This window comes from Tupaia chinensis, unplaced genomic scaffold (genome assembly GCF_000334495.1).
Source record: "Tupaia chinensis unplaced genomic scaffold, TupChi_1.0 Scaffold148234_1, whole genome shotgun sequence".
NCBI classification, from domain to species: Eukaryota; Metazoa; Chordata; class Mammalia; order Scandentia; family Tupaiidae; genus Tupaia; species Tupaia belangeri.
Window position 1 is genome coordinate 2882853 of NW_006208084.1, and position 18609 is coordinate 2901461.

An 18609-nucleotide genomic window follows, 5' to 3' on the forward strand; every position below is an offset into this window, starting at 1 on the left:
TTGTTTTAAGCTTGCCATGTGCAACCAGGACTGAGAACATGGCTAGTGCTATAAACCACAATGAACAATCCCATAGAATTATTACAATTGCTATACGTGTTTGGAAGGAACTTGGATAGATGATATCAGTACTAGGTTGGGAACCCTCTTTTACTTAGTGAGGTCAAAAACTCTCTGTGGAGGAGACGTTTTCTTAGAGACCTGGAGAACCAGAAAAGGAGTCTAGCGCATGAGTTGCTAAGAGAAGAGTTTTCCAGGCAGATGAAACAGTAAGTGCAAAGCCCTGTCATGGGACGCACATATACACATATTAAAAACAAACAAACAGACAAAACAGAAGACTAGCATGACTGAAGCATAGCATGAGATTGGGAGGAAAGTAGTACGAGATAAGATTATAGAACATTAGGCACTCATAATTGTTTTTATTCTAAGTGTGGTGAGAAATTGTTGAAGAAATTTATGCAAATTTATATTATCTAAGAAATATTTTGGGGACCAGCAGTTAGCATAATGGCTATGTCGCTGGACTCCCATGTAGTTGACTGCAGTTCACGTCCGGGTCCCGGTGGCTTAAACTCACACCAAGTGCATGTGCGTGCGTGCCCGAGACCCCAAGAGGAGAATAGAGGCCAAGGGATTGCGGCATGGCCATCCCCCTGGGGGGTGATTTCTCGCTTTCTGTCTCTATGTCTCTCTCTGTCTGTCTCTGTCTGGCGAGTGCACTCGCCTTATAGCAAAAACCTCTCCAAAAAAAAAAAAGAAAAGAAATATTTTTAAGACATCTTTCTGGCTGCTGGAAGGTAAGGGGATTTGAAGCCATAAAGTCACTCTTTCAGGCTGCACCTGGCCATTCTGTGTGGCCGCCTCCTAAGTTAGCTAACCAGTTTCCTCTTCAGTTTCATCATGGCCCACAATGGCTGCCCTTTCCCCATTTTCCTTCATGTCATTCCCCCTCGGTTCACATGATTAGGAAGAAAGTTCAATCAACTCATTCTGTCTGCGTCACCGCAGAGATGCTTGTCTAGCCTGTGGATGAGACTCCATTGCATTGCCCTAAGGATAAGTGAGTTAATGCCTGTACATTGCCAAGAACAGTGCCTGGAATATAATAAGTGTGCAATAAATGCGAGTCGTGGTTAATCAGAAATAACTGGAGAATGAGCAAATGAAAGGACAAGCACCCAGATATGAAAAGTGTCACCCAAAGTCTCATCTGGGAATCCAGTAAGTGAGCAGCCTTGGCATGAATTGCGTTGCGTGTGGCTCTGTAAGTAGTGAGGGGGTCAGGAAATTCATGATGCGCTTTTGCATAGAAAAATAGATCCTTTGCTCTGTGAGTCCCACTTTTGTCAGTGAAGGGCTGCACAGGTAGATCAGTGGCTCCATTGGCCAGTGGTCTCTCAGAGAGTCATAGGCACCAGTAGGAGGGCCTCGAGTACTCCTGTGCACACACAGATGTTACCAACCACTGCGGGTCATGAGAAAAGACAAAACAGCATGAAGGAGAAAGGGGGCAGATAGCGGTTCCAGCTCAGCAACGTCCTTGTCCTGTTTGTAATCTCAGCCAAGGTCTTTCCCTTCTCATGGACTCAGGTTGCTCATCTTTAAATCCATGGGATCACTCAGAAAATGCTGCTTATGCATCTATTACTGTTGGGGAGATCCTGTCCCTGCCTTCAGGGAGCATAGCATACTCAGGACTCAAGCAATACATTCGTTTTCTATTGTTGTATGACAAATCATCACATATTTAGCAGCTTAAAAATACACATTTTGGGGCTAGCAGGTGGTGTAGAATTTAAGGCAGCTGGATTCCACAGTAGTTCCCAGTCCTGGACACCCCGTGGTTTGAAAATCACTGCAGGTGCATGTACGTGCATACCTGAACTCCCAAGAGAAGGAGGAGAAGGGATTGCAGCATGGCCACCCCTCACCGGGAAATGGTTTCTCTGTATCTGTCTCTCTGTCTCGCTCCAGTGCGTGCACGTGCCCTATAGCAACACAAAACCACGTGTATTCGCTATGTACAGTTTGTTTGGCCCTGGAGCCTAGGTACATGTCAGCAGGGGCCGCTGCTCAGGACCTGAGGTCTGAAACCAAGATGTCGGCCGGGGCTGCAGTGTCGTCGGCCAGTCGGCATCCACTTCTGACCTTACTCGTGTTTGGGCAGAATTCAGTTCCAGGACTGAGGTCACCAGTTCCTTGCTGGCTGTTGCCCTGGGTCCTTCTCACTGGAAGCCATGCATTGGCCCTAGCCGTGTGGCCCTCTCACAGTGCGGCAGCTGGCTTCTTCAGGGCCAGCAGGAGAATCTGCCTGGTCTGTTTTGACAGTCTCAGATCGCGTAACATAATCGCAGGTGCGATACCCTTCCCTGTTCCTGTTCCAGGGCTCGCTCACACCTGAGGGAAAGGGGGTGTACAGAGTGTACACACCCGGAGGTGGACAGACAGATTTCTGGTAGAGAGAAGGGGGTTATGAGGCCATGCAGGAGGCACACTGATGCTGTGAGTGCCCACGGAGGAGCCCCCATCCCAGCTAGGGGTGCAGAAAGGAAGAGACAGAATGTGTCCAGGGGAAGGTGTGTCTTGAGCTGAGACTAGAAGGCACAGAGGGAGAGACGGGCTGGGGCGGGGCTGCTGAGACTGGAGGACACTGCCAGGACCAGTGGGAGCATACAGCTGAGTGTGCTTAGAGCTCAGGGAGCAGGAGCGAGGAAAGGAGAGCAGTGACACCCCCACCCCCGGGCAGGTAGGCTGGGGCTTGGTTCCAGAGGGCCTCGGGAGACCAGTGAAGGTGACCAGTCCTTCCAGGTTGATTCTGCCTGTAACCCAGTGAGGCTCTAAAAGGACCTGACTTAGATGTGCCCAGAATCACCCCTGAATTTCTCACATCCCTTAGGCTTCTCACCCAGCTTTCATCTGGAGTGCCTCAGCCCTCCCTGCCAAGCAGCCCCCATCGGTAAGCCCTTGACCACGCCAACCTTGTGTGGATTTCCTTCCCCTCCACGGCGTTTAAAATAGAAATCAAACCTGATTCTCCATGTCAGTGCCGAGCGATGGTCTAGGTTGGCCTTCACCCTCTAAGTGGCATGTGTGCACCTCAGGCCCCAGCTAAGGTGCCTGAAGCTCCGCACAGGTGAGTGAGGCCTAGGCCCGGTTCCCGTCTCTCTGAGCATCATTGGTTATCCTCTGTCACACTCAAACCTCCTTGTGGGGCATTCGGTTAATATTCAGAATCAAGATAAAGAGCCAGTGGCTACCAAAGAAATCTGACATGCCTGCTCTCTTTTAGATGACTTTTTTTGTAAAGAATTATTTAACTTTATTTATTTATTTTAATTTGACCATAACAGGGACAGAGTAAGAGAGAGAGAGAGAAAGTGAGAAAGCAAGCCACCAGGTCCAGGACTTGAGGCCATGGTTAGCCATGTGGGAGTCCAGTGCCCTTAACCACCACGCCACTTGCCAGCCCCATTAGATAACATTTTTAAAATGTTCTAACAGTGAATGAGACTTAGTGCCCAGAGTCTGACTCTGTAGGCTCTCTGTGACCCAGCCATTCCTTGAGTTTGACTTTTGAACTAGCCACTTAATCTCTCTAAGCCTCAGTTTTTCCCGTCTATAATCTATATTGATAATTATGTCATTATCCTTGAGGTGCTTGCACAGATCAAATGAGATCTGCTCAGTATTTTGCTCTGACATACATCCAGAGGCTCCCTAATTGATATAAGCCCTGTTGGCCGAAATCTTAATGTTTGTGGTTCTAGGTTAAAAGGCTCCAGACCTAAGGCAAAGAGCTCTGGGTTCAAATCCCACTTACACCCTCAGTCTTCAGCTGGCCATCTTGGACAGTTCACTTAACATCTTTGGGTTTCTGTTTTCTCCTATAAAATTGAAGTAAAGTCATTTACCTCCTAGGATCCTGGTTAGGAGTAAATGAGAGATTGTCTGTAAAAGCATTCCGCACATACGTGACACCCAGTGTGTACCGGCTAACTCAGAACAGCCCTCCTAGGGCGCTGCACAAGGTAGCTCTTTAAGAGAGATAAGATGATGCAGGCAAAAACAAAACAGAAAGGCCTGAATTTAAAGTTCTGTTATAAGACTTACCCACTATGCAAGTTTGAGCAAGTTCCTTAGCTTTTTGTTTTGTTTTTAGGTTTTTGCCATAGGGCATGTGTGCTTGCCAGAGAGAAAGAGAAAGTGAGAAATCACACCCCAGTGGGTGGCCATGCCACAATCTCATCTCCTCCTTTCTCCTCTCAGGATTTGGGCACACATGCACACATGCCTGGCATGATTTACAGCCCACCACGTCCAGGACTCGAACTGTGGTCAGCCATGTAGGAATCCAGCACCTTACCCACCATGCCACCCGCTGGCCCTCTTACTTAGCCTTTTTGAGCCTCTCTTCACTTACCTTAAGAAAGGATGATACTGACAGGGTCACAGATTTCTTTTTTCCAGCTTCTATAAAATAAGTGCCTCTAAAGTACTCAATGAGTGGTAGGTGTGAGCAGATACTAACTTCTCTTTCCTTGATACATTCTACCCATATGCTGGCTATAGAGTTTGCTGCCTGGGATTTACAAGCAAGCAGAAGAAAATGTTATTAATTCAAACCTCCCTTTTTGTACTCATGTGTTCTCAGCAAAACACAGGTCAAACCAAGTCCCGCTTTCTGTGGCCATCAGGAAGCATATACCTGGGCACAGATGGTCCTGGCATGGCCTTCTCTCACTTAAACGAAGTCCCAGCCCCACTTTGGTCTGCTGCAAACACTAGCCATAGAGGCCTTCCCTTCAGAGCACACACATCCCTAGTGTAGCAGATGGCATGATAGCCACTAACACAAGGTGACAAGTATTGCCATCCAGACAGACCTCAGGAAAAGACAGGGAATTCTGAGCCCTAACAAGGAATGCTTAGCAGAACACAGCCAGAAATTATTCAGCTGCACTATAAGGCAGTGAAGACGGTAGAAACTCCTCCATCCACTTCCACTGCACCCCGCACATCCAGTTAGGATGCGGCACGCTGACTGGTGCCTGTTGGATTGATTTTTAATTTAAGAAACATTTCGTCTATGTTTGTAAATCTTCGAGTCAGGAGTAGGCCCTACGTGAATGCCACAATGAATTAGGGAAGCTGACCCGCGGCTCCTGTGCCCCTCTCCCTTGAGAATTCCACTCAGAAAGAATGAACTTGGTCACTGGCCACAGTGGTGGTGCAAGCACATCTGTGTCTCCTTCAGCCACTTGGGATCCCATCCTAGTGGAAGGCAGGAATGGTTGACTGGACAGAGGGACTGACAGCCCAGTTGCCTGGCACCTGGCCTGGGAGATGCTTACTCTCTAGTGTCTCATTGACAGAAATGGCGAAATGCTGCACTACATGGTTTCAAGACATCATGTGACTGATGGCCCCCTTTCTGGAGTGGAAGAAGGAGAACCAGGGAGGGCTGGCAGGTCCCATCCTTCAAAGGTGCTACTCCCACCTTGCTCCCTGGACTGACTGCAGAGCATCACCTGGGAGCTTGTCAGAAACACAGATTCCTGGGCTGGCTCCATAGCTAGTAGTTTAGGGAGTCAGATGCTACATGGCAGACTGCACAGTTCAAATCCCATCCCCTGTGGCTGGAAAAACGCACCTGGTAACAGGTGCATGCATCCCCCGAATCCCAACAGGATGGAGGAATGCGAGAGAAGGAATCGTGATGTGACTGCAACCGGTGTGGAGGGGAGGTGCTTTCTCCCACTCTCTCTGTCTTCCTACTCTCTCTGGCGAATGCACATGCCTTCTACAGATACTCGGGCTCCTCCCTAGACCTCCACAAAGCAGAATCGCAGAAACTCATGTTTCAATCAACCTCCTTGGTGATCCTGAACATGTTACATTTGAAAGCACAGACCATTCTAGGGAGTGAAAGAAATGCTTTCTCCATATTCCAGCCATAATGACCTTTGAAAAATTTAAGTCAGGTCACATGATTAAACCCTCAGGTGGTTTCTTACTGCATTTAGGATAGCATCCCTGCTACCCACTGTGGCCATCGAGGGCCCCTCGGACCTGCCCACCTCCAGCTGTGGAGATTTCATGTGTTAGAAACTTAATCCTCAGTGCAACGGTGTGAAGGGGGGACCTTTTAGAGATGATTAGGTCCTGAGGTCTCTGGCCACAAGAGTGGGAGAATGCCATTGTGGATTTGGGTTAGCACAGGAGTGGGTTCCGATAAAAGGCAAGCTTGGGCCCTCTCTTCATCTCTCTACTGCCCTCTGCCTCCTGCCATGAGATGTGCAGCAGGAGGTGCTCCCCGAATGCAGGACCCTCGACCTTGACTTCTAGCCTCTAGAACTGTAAGAAATAAGTCTCTGTTTATAAATCTCCCAGTCTCATTTATTCCATCATAGCAGCGTGAAATGGACTAAGACCTCTCCAACATCTTCCCTCATCCATTCTTCGTTCTCTCGAGCTTCATCCACACTGGTCCTGCTGCTTCTTACTGGAATACAGCCCATTTTTACCCCAAAGGCTTTTTCCCAGATTTTCACAAAATTGGGTCTTTCTCAATATCCAGATGTAATAGTCTACTCTGGCTGCTGTAACAAAATACCATAAGCTGGGTCATTATATTCAGTAGGAATTTATTGGAGCTGGGGAGTTCAAGGTCAAGATGCTAGCAGATTTGTGTCTCACTTCTGGGTTCACAGATAACTGTCTTCTATTGATTGCTGTGTTCGTATGTGGTAGAAGGAGGTATCGAGCTCTCAGACTCTCTCATAAGGCCCTGGTTCACTGAGTGAGCTCACTCTCATGAACTAATCATCTACAAAGGCCTGACTTCTAAAACCATCACCTTGGGAGTTAGAATATCAGCATGTGAACTGTGGAAGGAGACATACATTCAGGCCATAGCATCAGATCTCACACTTCCTTTCTTCAGAAGGACCCTCTCTGGCCAGCACTCAGCTTCTCTTCATTCTGTTTCCCCATTCTGTTGCCTCTCTAGTCCTTAGTTCCATCTGAATCTATCTTAGTTTTGTTTTGTTGATTGCCTTCTCCCTACATTAGGATAGTACAAGATCCAGGACCAGCAGATGGCGTAAAGATTACATTGCTGGACTCCCACATGGCCAACCATGGTTCAAGTTCTGAATCCGGTGGCTTAAAATGCATGCCGACACATGTGTGTGCATTCCCAAGATCCCAGGAGGAGAATGGAGGAGAAGGGATTGCAGCATGATCATTTCCCCTAAGGGGTGATTTCTCACTTTCTCTCTTACCGTCTCTGTCTCTGTCTCTCTCCAGCATGCGCAGAACCCCTAAGGCAAAAATCTCTTTAAAAAAAGAAAAAAGAAAAGAATAGTGCAAGATTCAGAAGAGGAGACACCTTGTCTATCTAGCATGTCTGGTACACTGGAGATACTCAATAGGTAATTGTTGGATGAAGGCATGTTTGAAAGGCAGGAATGGAACCTAAGGTGGAAATTACAGCTATCACATACTGCGACCCTGCTGTGTGTAGCTTTGTGCCAGACGCTTTATATAATTATTTCATTTGGTTATTCAAATCCAATTAGGTATTGTATCAGTTATCTGTTGCTGCTTAACAAACTAGCCAGGGTCTTGGTTGCTTATAGCAGCATTAGTGAGCTCACGATTCTGTGGACTGGCAGTTTGGACTGAGCCCAACTGGGCTTATTGATGTCTTCATCTTCAGATGGGACAGTGGGGACACCTGGGCCAGGTGGCTCCGCATCTAGCAAGGTGGCACAGGCTTGTTCACATGCTGGCAGTCACGACGTTCCAAGAGCAACAGGAGCAAGCCCTGCTGCACAAGCACTTGGCGCCACCTCTTCCTGGGTCGTGGTCGCAGTGTTCCATAGACCACGGTAACTCCACGGCCAGCCCAGAATCACTGTGAGGGTATTACCAAAGGGTGTGGATCCAGGGAGAGGAACAATTTATAGCTAGTTTGTAATCTACCAGAGGCATTATTGTCTGCAATACGCATGTAGAAATTGAAGCTTAAAGAACTGTCTCTACTTGCCTGGATCTACTGGCACAGCTCAGAGGTGAAACCCAGATCTGTCTGACCCAAAACCCACAACAAGCCATGGTGAGGTACTACAGCCTGTCTAGTGAACCAGGTTGGAAAGGGCTGCCTTAGAGGACTAAGTTTCCCCCCGTCCTGGCAGAGGCTGAGTGGCCACCTCCCTGGACTGCTCAGACCCACCTGACACTCCTAGAATTCCTCCCAGCCCTGGTCTCCGGTTTCTGACTTGGCCATCTGCCTGCCCCAGCTTCTTTGCAACTCAGAGACTGTGTAAGGTTCCCTGTGTCTGGATGGGACTTCTGGAATAACACTGTTTCTAGGTTCTGCCAGGCATATCTCCAGCCATTCCTGACCCTTTGGCCTCCCTTTCTAGAACGAAGCAGTGTTGTACTCGGTGGGGAAACAGAAGCAAGCATGGGATAGAGTCAAGGCCCCTGGGTTCTGATGTTAGCTCTTCCATCATCCCACCCTGTACTCTTTTTTTAAAAAAATGAGTTATTTTATTTAACTTTATTTATTCATTTATTTCATATTAATTTGAGATATTAATTTGACCAGAGAGGAACAGAGTGAGAGCGAGAGCAAGAGAGAGAGAGAGCTAGCTACCAGGTCCAGGCTCAAACCGTAGTCAGCCATGTGGCAGTCCAGCTCCCTTAACCACTATGCCGCCTGCCTGCCCCACTCACTCTGTACTCTTGAACATGTCATGCCTCTTTTCTGAAGCTTAGCTCTTTTATATAATCAGACTAAAAAAAAGAATCTTTAAGATTCTTTCCAAACTGGCTATTATGTGACTTCAGAATTAATCTTTGTCTCGAAGTACTTTCCATTAGCCGCATCCCTGCCATGCCCAGCTACTCTGTCTTCCCATCTAGGAGGCTGGAGAAAGACCTGCATTACTCAACAGGACATGCACGGGTATAGGCCTTAGGGAGCAGGTGTGGAGGGAGACAACTTTGAGAAGGAACAGGAGGATAGTGGATCTTTGAGCCAGACCCCAGGAGGGACTGAAGAGGGGAAAGGAATGAAGAGAAGATGACACCAGAGAAAAAGCACATTCATTTTTGGGGAAACAGGCAATGAGGGGTTGATATCAAGGATATCGTTTTCAGCCTAACACTCTTCCATAGTGAATGATGATTCTCGGCTTTGGAGTCAACAGACCTGGGTACGAATCCACCTCCCCTGCTTCATAGCTGTGTGGCTCAGAGGAAGTCACTTTTGCAGCCTGAGTTTCCTCACTTGTGAAGGATGTGAGAGTCTAATTTTACAGAGCTACTGTGAACATCAAATGTGGTAACAGCCACGAGGGCAGCACACTGCAGAGCGGCAGGTAAATAGTAGGGTTGATTAGATCATTGTCACATTTTTTTTTAATATTATTTTCACCGTTATAAACTTCAGTTTGGTACTGTTGTTCAAGTCCTGCTGGTTCTAGGAGCAAGAAACTAGAGAGATTGGGGCTGGTGACAGAGACCAGAAGTGACTGGTTCTTATTCACTGGCCAGTGTTCCACAGAAAGACATTTGGTACCATGGTTTTCACCTCAACACCTTTCTCCTGAGAGCCTTAAGCATTTAGTCTCTGTTCTTATAAACTCGTAACAGAACTTGGAAGAGGGCTGCACCAGGTTGGGCTTCGCCCTACTGGGGACACTCAGACACAGAGTCAAAATCCCAGTCCCTGGAAGAATCCAGAACAAAGCCGTTTTCGCTGCATGCCCAGTTAAACACTCATCCTACCCACCCCGCACCCCCCACCACTCAGTAGCTCCCATGTCTACAGATTAGAAATTATTCTTGCCCTTAGCTCTCCAGTTCTCAAAGAATTAGTCCAAGTGACTCTCCCATGAAGTACAGCACCCCCCCATTTTGCAGAAGATGAAATTGAGGTGCAGGGCAGATGATTCAAAGTCCCAGATCCTCAGAGCCCAGAAGAAAGCCACACCCTACAGTGGAGGCCAAACCCTAAATTCAGAAAGATTAGGTACTGTGGAAAATGTCATGCTGCTTTTAAAAATGACTCTGGTCCATGTGATTAGGAAGCACCACAAAGGAGGAGAGAGGGAGGGCATTTTAGCCTGGAAATACCTTAATCCTCTCTATCGAAAGAGGAAGCAAATCTGAGGAACACCAATTCACAGAATGACTGAGAGAAAACTCTGGAAGTCCATCAAGAACCCATTGAAACCCATTTTCTTTTGTTGAGAAGCATGGAAATTCATGGAATCTATCTCCTGGTTATTGTTTGAATAAAGTGGGCATTCTGGCCAGGAGACTGCTGATTATGTACCTCTTGCTGGGTAAGGGAAAAAAAACTGAAATAGGCTTTTGCTATTTCTTAACCATAGATCTTATGTACCAGGCACTTCTGATCCCTTTGGGGGGAAAAAAAAAAAAAGTATCTTTATAGATTTCCCTTCAACATTTTTGCAGAACTCTCTCTGTTGGAAACACCTTTTGTTTTTCCAGTGGACTGTGTCCCTCTCATAGGCTCAGGGTCTCTAAGATAACCTTGCAAGGTTGGCTGGGACTGTGCGACAACAAGGCTGAGGAAAAGTCAGAGACCCTGTCACCCCAGGCACGCTATCTCCACCTCCCACATGCTTTTCTGTTCCCTTTGGCAAACACCCAGTATTTTTCTCACCAAATGCAAAGCTCTTTCAGGGGCATCTGACTATCTCTGTCTGATCTTAAAGTCTAAGGGACAAAGCTGACCGAATATCCAGAGCTTCAATTCCTTCATCAAAAAATGAGGAAAATGGCAGCTAACACTCAAGGTTGTTGGGATAAATCTGGAAAGCACCTGGCATATCATATGAGTCCTTAATTGTACTTGTTATTACTCTTATTTTTACTGCTTTTATTTTTATTTTTATTTATTTATTTTTTTTAAGATCCTTGCCATAGGGTGTATGCACTGGTCAGATAGAGACAGGCAAAGTGAGAAATTCCCCTTTAGGGGGGATGGCCATGCCACAGTTCCTTTTCTTCCATTCTCTTCTCGGGACCTTGGGCATGCACACACAAACACCTGACATTATTTTCAAGCCCCCGGGTCCAGGATTCAAACCATGGACTTGGCCCTATGGGATCTAGCCTCTTAACTACCACACCGCCTCCTGGTCCTTTTTAAAAATGTATGTTATTTATTTCTTCCATGAGAAAGAGAGAGACAGAGGAGATCGCACCAACAGATTCTTGACCCTGCAACCACCTCCAGCCTCAGCCAGTCAGATCATGGGTACCTGCCCCCGGTACTCAGGGAGGTCTCTGGATTCAAAACCAGAAGCATCCCCATGTGGAAAACCCTATTTTCCTGCCTGAGCCACAGTCCAGCCCCATCGTGGCCTGTTTTAATACTCCTTGTGACTTACTTGCCTCAGCTTGTCTTAATCTTTTGGGACCCATTACAGCTTAGGAGATGGGTAGAGCTGGTTTATACTTTTTTTCTTCTTCGTCGTCTTTTTTTTTTTTTTTTCCTCTTTACATTTTTGCCATAAAGCGTGTGTACTTGCAAGAGAAACAGAGACAGAAAGAAGGAAAGTGAGAAATTACCCCCAGGGGGACGGCCATGCCACAATCCCTTCTCCTCCATTTTCTCGGGCTTTTGGGCACACACAGCCTGATTTTCAAGCTGCCAGGTCTGGAATATGAGCCATGGTCAGCCAAATGGGAATTCAGTGCCGTTATTAACCACCACACCACCTGCTGGCCCCAAGCTGTTTTATCCTTTTGCCAAGAGAAAAGAAGTAGAGAAGTTTGGGACTGGAAGGAGAGCTTCCAATCATTTAGCATAATCACGCCTCCTGCAAACCCTGAGGCTTACAGGGGACATGACTGGAGATATCGTGCCGTTCTGTAGGAAGCAGAGAAAGCAAACCAGCTGGGTAAGGTTTTCCTGCCTGTTTTACAAGCGAAGGATCAAGTGAGTCATGCAGAGCAAGGCCTCGGACCTGCAGCTGGTTGGCTGAGTGTCATGGAGGCAGAGGCCCGCAGGAGGCAGGATGATGCACCCCACAGAGGGCTCAGGTGCCTTGGCTCACTTCCCCTGTCTCTTCCAGGCTCCAGATGCTGGAGGCCATCTGCAAGCACTGGGAGGGGCCCATCAGCCTGGCCCTCTACCTGTCGGACGCTGAGGCCCAGCAGTTCCTCCGCTACGCCCAGGGCTCCGAGGTGCTCATGAGCCGCCACAACGTGGGCTACCACATCGTGTACAAGGAGGGCCAGTTCTACCCCGTGAATCTGCTGCGCAACGTTGCCATGAAGCACATCAGCACGCCCTACATGTTCCTGTCCGACATCGACTTCCTGCCCATGTACGGGCTCTATGAGTACCTCAGGTAAGGACTGAGGGGCGGCTGCTGCCCCAGCTCCCTGGCCGGAAGGCACCTGGGACCAGCAGGGCTGAGGACCGTCATCTGCCCTGGCACTTCCTTTTATAGATGGGGCAGCTGAGACCTAAAATGGGGAGGGGCCCCTCCACACCCACCCACCAACAGATCCCGTTGCCAGGTTTGGAAGGGGCATTAGGCAGTCTGGCATCTTCGTGCTCAGGAGAGACTAGAACCTGAGTTTGCCCAAGGAAATAAATGTTCGTGGCAGAACTTGGTCTAGGAAGCATCTCTTTTTGTCTCCCAGTCTAATGCTCTTCCTGTCGTATCTGTGAAAACATCCTGTCCCTCTTCCAACTTTGGCTCAGACAGATCACTGCCTGCCGTTTGAAATGAATCTAAGTGATGGTGATGCCAGCACGTGTGGAAGTGTGTGCTGTGAGCCCGGCCCGGTTCTGAGTTCTTGACCTGGAGGATCTCGTTCCCTCCCCTGCAGTCCTGCCAGGGGCAGTGTCATTATCTTCATTTTCCAAATGGGAAACTCCAGGAACAAAGAAGCACATGCCAATGGTCAAGGTTAAGGGGGCGCCGGGTCAAAGCGTAGCCAGTCTCACCCTGGAGCCGTGTGCTTGATCCCCGTAAGACCCTCTGTGACTCACTAATGTCCATTCCAGCTCTCCCCACCAGCGGGCCAGGCATCCAGCGATGGAGAGCACTCTCAGCTGATGAAAGGCTTAGATGGCTGTGCAAGGAGTGCGTTTATTATAGAGTAATGAATGATCTAGGGTGAAGGACTGTACGATAGACCTTATGTAGCCCCAAGGTGCCATTTTACACCTGAGAAAACTAAAGTCACAAGGTGTAAGAAGCTTTATTTACTGACATTTGTCAGTGTGAATTGCCTCCACTGCCAAGTGAGTGTTTTCTTCTGGACCCAAGTACCACGAGAGGGGGCTTCTTGAGCATATTACTTGATTGGATCCGCACGTCCAGGCCCCAAGCATGCAGGGTTCCCCGGTTAACAGTGAGGAATAGTGAGGCTCCAGGAAGCAAAATCACCTACTCAAGTTTGAGAGCTCGTGCCAGGATTTGAGCCACTGTCTGTCGGACTCTGGGTCTGCAGCCACGTGCCTCATACCTGTGGGACTGCTGTGGTATCTGCCACTGTCCCAGCCAGGGCAGGATCTTGTCCTCTTGCTAGCCTCCCTCCATGCCTCCCTCTGTCTCTCTGTCTCTGCCTCCCAGTATCTTTCTCCACCTTACTGTCTCTCTCTGTCCCTCATTTTCTCTCTGTGTCCCAAGAGCCTTTAAGCCCTTTGGTCTGAAGCTGAAGCCCAGATTTAGGGTGAGCATCCTCCCCACCTTTTGCTCTCTAGGGCAAGGGAAGGTAGCCAGCATTTGCTGTCCCGCTTCTGAATGGAGTTTCCTTCCAAGAGTATGTTGGTGTTCCTAGCCTTAATCTGGCCCCCGTGAGCAGGGAAGCAGGGAGGAGCCCCCACCAGCCTCATAATGGTGATACCCATGGGGTGAGCACTCAGTCATGGAGGAGGGGCAGTGCTGAACACAGTGAACCCCTACTCCTGACTACCAAGCTCCAGGAAGGGAGCTTTCCTCCAGCCTGTGCTGGGTCTTGGAAATCCAGTGTGTGGGGCAAGAGCACCCCCGTGTGGCCAGACAAGGCTTTCAGCACCTGATTTTTGTAGATTCTCAACCCTTGGCAGTTTAAGGGATTACAGGCTCCCAGAGGATCAGATAGATGGCGGAGTTGAGGGCCACCCCTGACCTTTCTCGATGCTTTGAGGGCTCGTCTCAGATGCAGCTGAAGTGCCTTCACTCCCAACTAGTTGAAAGTGAGCCACCCCCATCATAAGTCTGACTGCTACTCTCCCGATCCAACGACTGTTTCATTATTTACGTCATAGGCATCACATTTTAAAAAGCGACGCACTGGGAAAATTCATCGTGTGTGCTATAAAGGTATACAGTGGCTGAATGTTACAAAAATAAAAAGGAAAGAACACTGTTTTTTAGAAAAAGCAATACCCAGGAGCAGACTTTGTTTTTCTGTTGTCGTCCTGTGTCTTACGGACCAAGGACGTCAGTAACTGCTGACCAGGACCTGCTCAGTGGCAGGTGGCTGGCGTTGCCCACTAATTAGCGCTCTGCTTCATGCACAGCCACGCCAGTTGTCGTCAGCCTTAGCACAGGAAGGTATGTAGTTCCCTTGGGGATTTTGAAATGTCACAAATTGCTCCTCAGACTCCCTACTCTCATTGCAGACCTTGCCCTGGAGTGCTGAGTACAGTTCAGTAGGAAGACCGCGGCCCCCTCAGGGAGTCATGTTGCCTTTCCACTCTTGCTGTGGAATCATTGCTCTGGGCCCAGCAGGTGGGCAGAAGTAAGGTTCTTAGATCTTCATATTTTCCAAGAGGAGCTGGAAATCTAGATATTTATAAAAAATGCTTTTTTGAATGTTGGCAGCTAATTAATTTTTTTAAAACACCAAACATGTGTTCAGGCTGCCTTGACCCCTCTCACCTTCATCCCAGACCGCCAGCTTGTAACCTCTGTCCTAGGCACCAGGGTCTTGAGGACCAGTCATGAAGCCCCAAATAAGTATGCACTGTCCTTTTTATATGAAAGTGACCAGACTGACTTGCCTCTGACTTGAGGAACATGCTTCTTAGTGAGGGAGATGGAATTGTTTCTGAGCCAGACATTATGCGTGAATTAAACCTCATGACCAGTGTGCTTTGTCCTCCTAGAGACCAACAACTTTAGCCTTGCTGATGCTCTACCCAGGCTCTGTTACAGTGTTAATATTACAAAATGATGATACTTACCGTCTATGGTGCCCTACCAGGTGCCAGAAACCCTGCAGCTACTTTGTGTTCTTTACCCCTCTTCTTCACTCTTCTCTGTGATGCAAATATTACTACAGGTGGCCAAACGGAGATGCCACCCCCAAGATTTAAATGTACAGTCAGAGGAGGGAGGTGGCTTTCTGACTACAATAGCCACTCGCTCTGTCAAAGGGGCCAGATCATTCTCCTATCCCAGGATACCAAAACAGGATGATTGGAAACCCTCTGATTACACCCCAAAACACATACTCATATCACCCTTTTTAGGGTCCTGCTTAGTTACCACAAAAGTTCAGTGTCTTAGTTCTCTGAGCAGTTGCTTAGCAACCATGTAACATTCCAGCAAACACTGATCATTTGGAAAATGATGACTCACTTATATGCATGGATATAGCTAAAAAATTTTACTAAAATCTCTCTTAGTCCTTTACCTGTTTCTCCTAAAGAGTGAGCTTGTAGATAGGCAGCCTTCCCTCTTGATCTCAGAAATATCAGATGGCATTCTGTGGGTCACAGGAGGCCCCTGGTAGACCTGCATCTGAACCAGCTTCTGCAACACTTGCCAAGTATGTGACTTGACACAGGGTTGATTCGTGTTAATAAAGAGGCTAACCGTAGCCTCTTGGAGTGTTATCATAGTTGTTAAACAGGAGTTCCTTTCCAGTCTCTTGGCCTAGTCACAGTAGGAGGTATTGGGCCTCTGAGCGGGACCTCCCATAACCCCTGCCATTGCAATCTCTGCTGCCATCAGTACAGGTGCTGTGGTTTGAATGTGCCCCCCACTGAGTTCATTTGTTGGACTCAAAACCCCCAATGAAATAGCATTGAAAGGTGAGACTTTACAGGTGATTAAGACTTGAGAGCAGAGCTCTAGTGAATGGACTGCCTCAGGAATGGGTTAGTTATCACAGAAGTAGGGTCCCAAAAGCAACCTAAGTTTGGCCCCCTTCCTCTTGCACACACTTGGTCCCCTACCTCCTACCGTGGATGATGCAGCAGGAAGGCCCTCTCCAGATGCAGCTGCTGGGCCTTGCACTCCCCAACCCCTAGAACTGTAAGAAAGAAGTCTCTGTTCTTTATAAATGACCTAGTCTCAGGTATTCTGTTAGAGCAGCACAAAATGGACCAAAACATTGGCTCGCTTTATACAGCCATCTCAACTTTTTCTCTTACTGAAATGAGAAACTATATCTGCATTTATTCAAAAAGGTTTTAGTGCACATTAGCTATGTGCTAAGGTAACAGTGCTGTCCTGGGGTTATTCAGACCTTTATCTCAGTGCTGAGCGCTCCTCTCTCAGCATTTGCTTAGCCTCAGGAGAGGTACTTGACCTCTTTGACTTCATCTGTGAAATAGGGATCATACTGTTTCTTCCCTTCTTGGGGAGATTAAATGTCAATGGATTTGGAAGCACCTAAGAGTGCATGTCTGCTGTAGCCAGGCAATGTTTTAGGTGCTTCGGCCATTGCAGTGAACAGAACGGGAAGTTTACACCCCGTGGGTTTACACTCCATCTGTTTGTGCTGCTACTGCCGCTGTTATCACTACAGATACAGAGATAAAAGATACAGGAGCTTTGACACACAGGCAGATGGCAATGGGCAGGGAGACCTTGAAAAGAAGTGCTAGCTGAGATTAGTCTTGAAGACGACTAAGTGTAACAGGACAAAACATCATGGCATATGTTCAAAGGATTCTGAAACTGTGTCTGTGGCTACACTTGGGAATGGCAGCGGTGTCACAGGTGGGACACCCACACAGCTTCCTGCCGCTAGTACTTTCCACAGCCATGAGACTGGGGCCGGTGTCTTGGCCCTGTCATTAACCCTACAAACTCCTTATCTTTGTTTAAGACCTAACCCTTAAAATGTCTCTGTTGTCCTTGTTGCATTTGCTTCCCAGGGGACAGAGGTGCCACACTGGGTGGAGACTGTCTTGAGATGTATAGGAATGGCAAATCAGTTTTATTCTGTTCCCCCTGGGGGATGTCTAACCTTCCCTCATCACATTGTCCTGGCACATAATGGCTATTCTGAAAATACTGGTGGAATGAGTGCAGAAATTTGAACAAAGCCAAGTAGAGGTGGCACCAAGCAAAGCCTGGCTGCCTACCAAGAGACATTATCAGGTGGCATTTCCTTGGGTTAATTCCTTGTTTTAATTCTGCTATGTCTATCATTTTAATGTTTATTGAGCACTTACTATATGCCAAGCACTGCATTTCATGTGTGTTTTATTGCTTAACTTCATCACGATGCCTTTTACGGATGAGATTGTTAGCCTCAGTCACATGCCCAAGGGCACAGCATTACAAAGAGGGCAGCTGGTGTATGCTGGGCTTATCCATCAGTGTTCCGTGCTTCACCCGTGTGCTGAGCCGGTTGCCTGCTGGGCCATCTCGACTTTGCTCACGATGGCCGTGCTCTTTTGCATTCTGTGCACCAGAGAACTCTGCTATCTCTGCAGGAGAGAACCCATTTAACCCTTGCAGAACTTCACAACACAGGGACTGATACTCTCCCCAACTCACAGAGGAGAAAACTTTGGCATAAACATGTAACTTTCTCAGGAGCACAAGCTGGTGAGTATCCACGTAGGATCCAAACTGGGCAGTCTGCCGGGAACTGCCCTCCTGACTGCCCTCCCATCATCTACAGCAAGCGCTTCAAGATAGCACCAGTTCACAGGAAGCCCTCTATGTGGGACCCTCAGGTGGTGTGGTGATTAAGGCAGCTGGATCCCACTGGGCCAACGCCACAGTTCAAGTCCCAGACCCAGTGACTTGCAAAACATGCCAGGCACGTGTGCATGTGTGCCCAAAGTCCAGACAGGAGAATGGAGGAGGAGGGATTGTGGCACGGCCATCTCCCAGACAGTGATTTCTCACTTTACCAATCTCTCTGTCTCTCTCCACCAAACGCACATGCCCTATAACAAAAAATAAAATAAAATAAAATAAACACTCTATATTGCTTCCCCATTATTACATGTGAGTATCACTAATCAGAAAATCCAAAACCGGAAATGCCCTAGAATTCACAACTTTTTAAACACCAACATGACACCACAAGTGGCAAATTCCATACCTGGTCTCATTGTGACAGGTTGCCATCAAAATACTGCAGTACAGAAATATTGTATAAAATTGCATACCTTCGGGCTGTGTGAATAGGTGTATATGAAACATAAATGAAGTTCACATTGAGACTTGGGTCCCATCACCATGGTATCTCATTATGTAAATGCAGATATTCCAAAATCCAACAGAGTCTGAAATCCAAAACACCTCCTGTCATTCAGATAAGGGATATTCAGCCTGCACTCACAGTAGACATCAGGACCATGGGGTG

At 47.8% G+C, this 18609-nt stretch overlaps 1 protein-coding gene across 6 annotated transcripts in view; it reads left to right on the forward strand.

Annotated features, from left to right (window-relative positions):
• The window catches only part of LARGE1 (LARGE xylosyl- and glucuronyltransferase 1), a 662422-nt gene that overhangs the window by 619159 nt on the left and 24654 nt on the right, over nucleotides 1-18609 (forward strand). For all 6 annotated transcript variants that reach the window (XM_027769037.1, XM_006170333.2, XM_027769041.1 and 3 more), the window contains one exon: nucleotides 12126-12404. In XM_027769037.1, the coding sequence (XP_027624838.1) occupies nucleotides 12126-12404 (279 nt within the window). The remainder of the gene's footprint in view (nucleotides 1-12125; nucleotides 12405-18609) is intronic.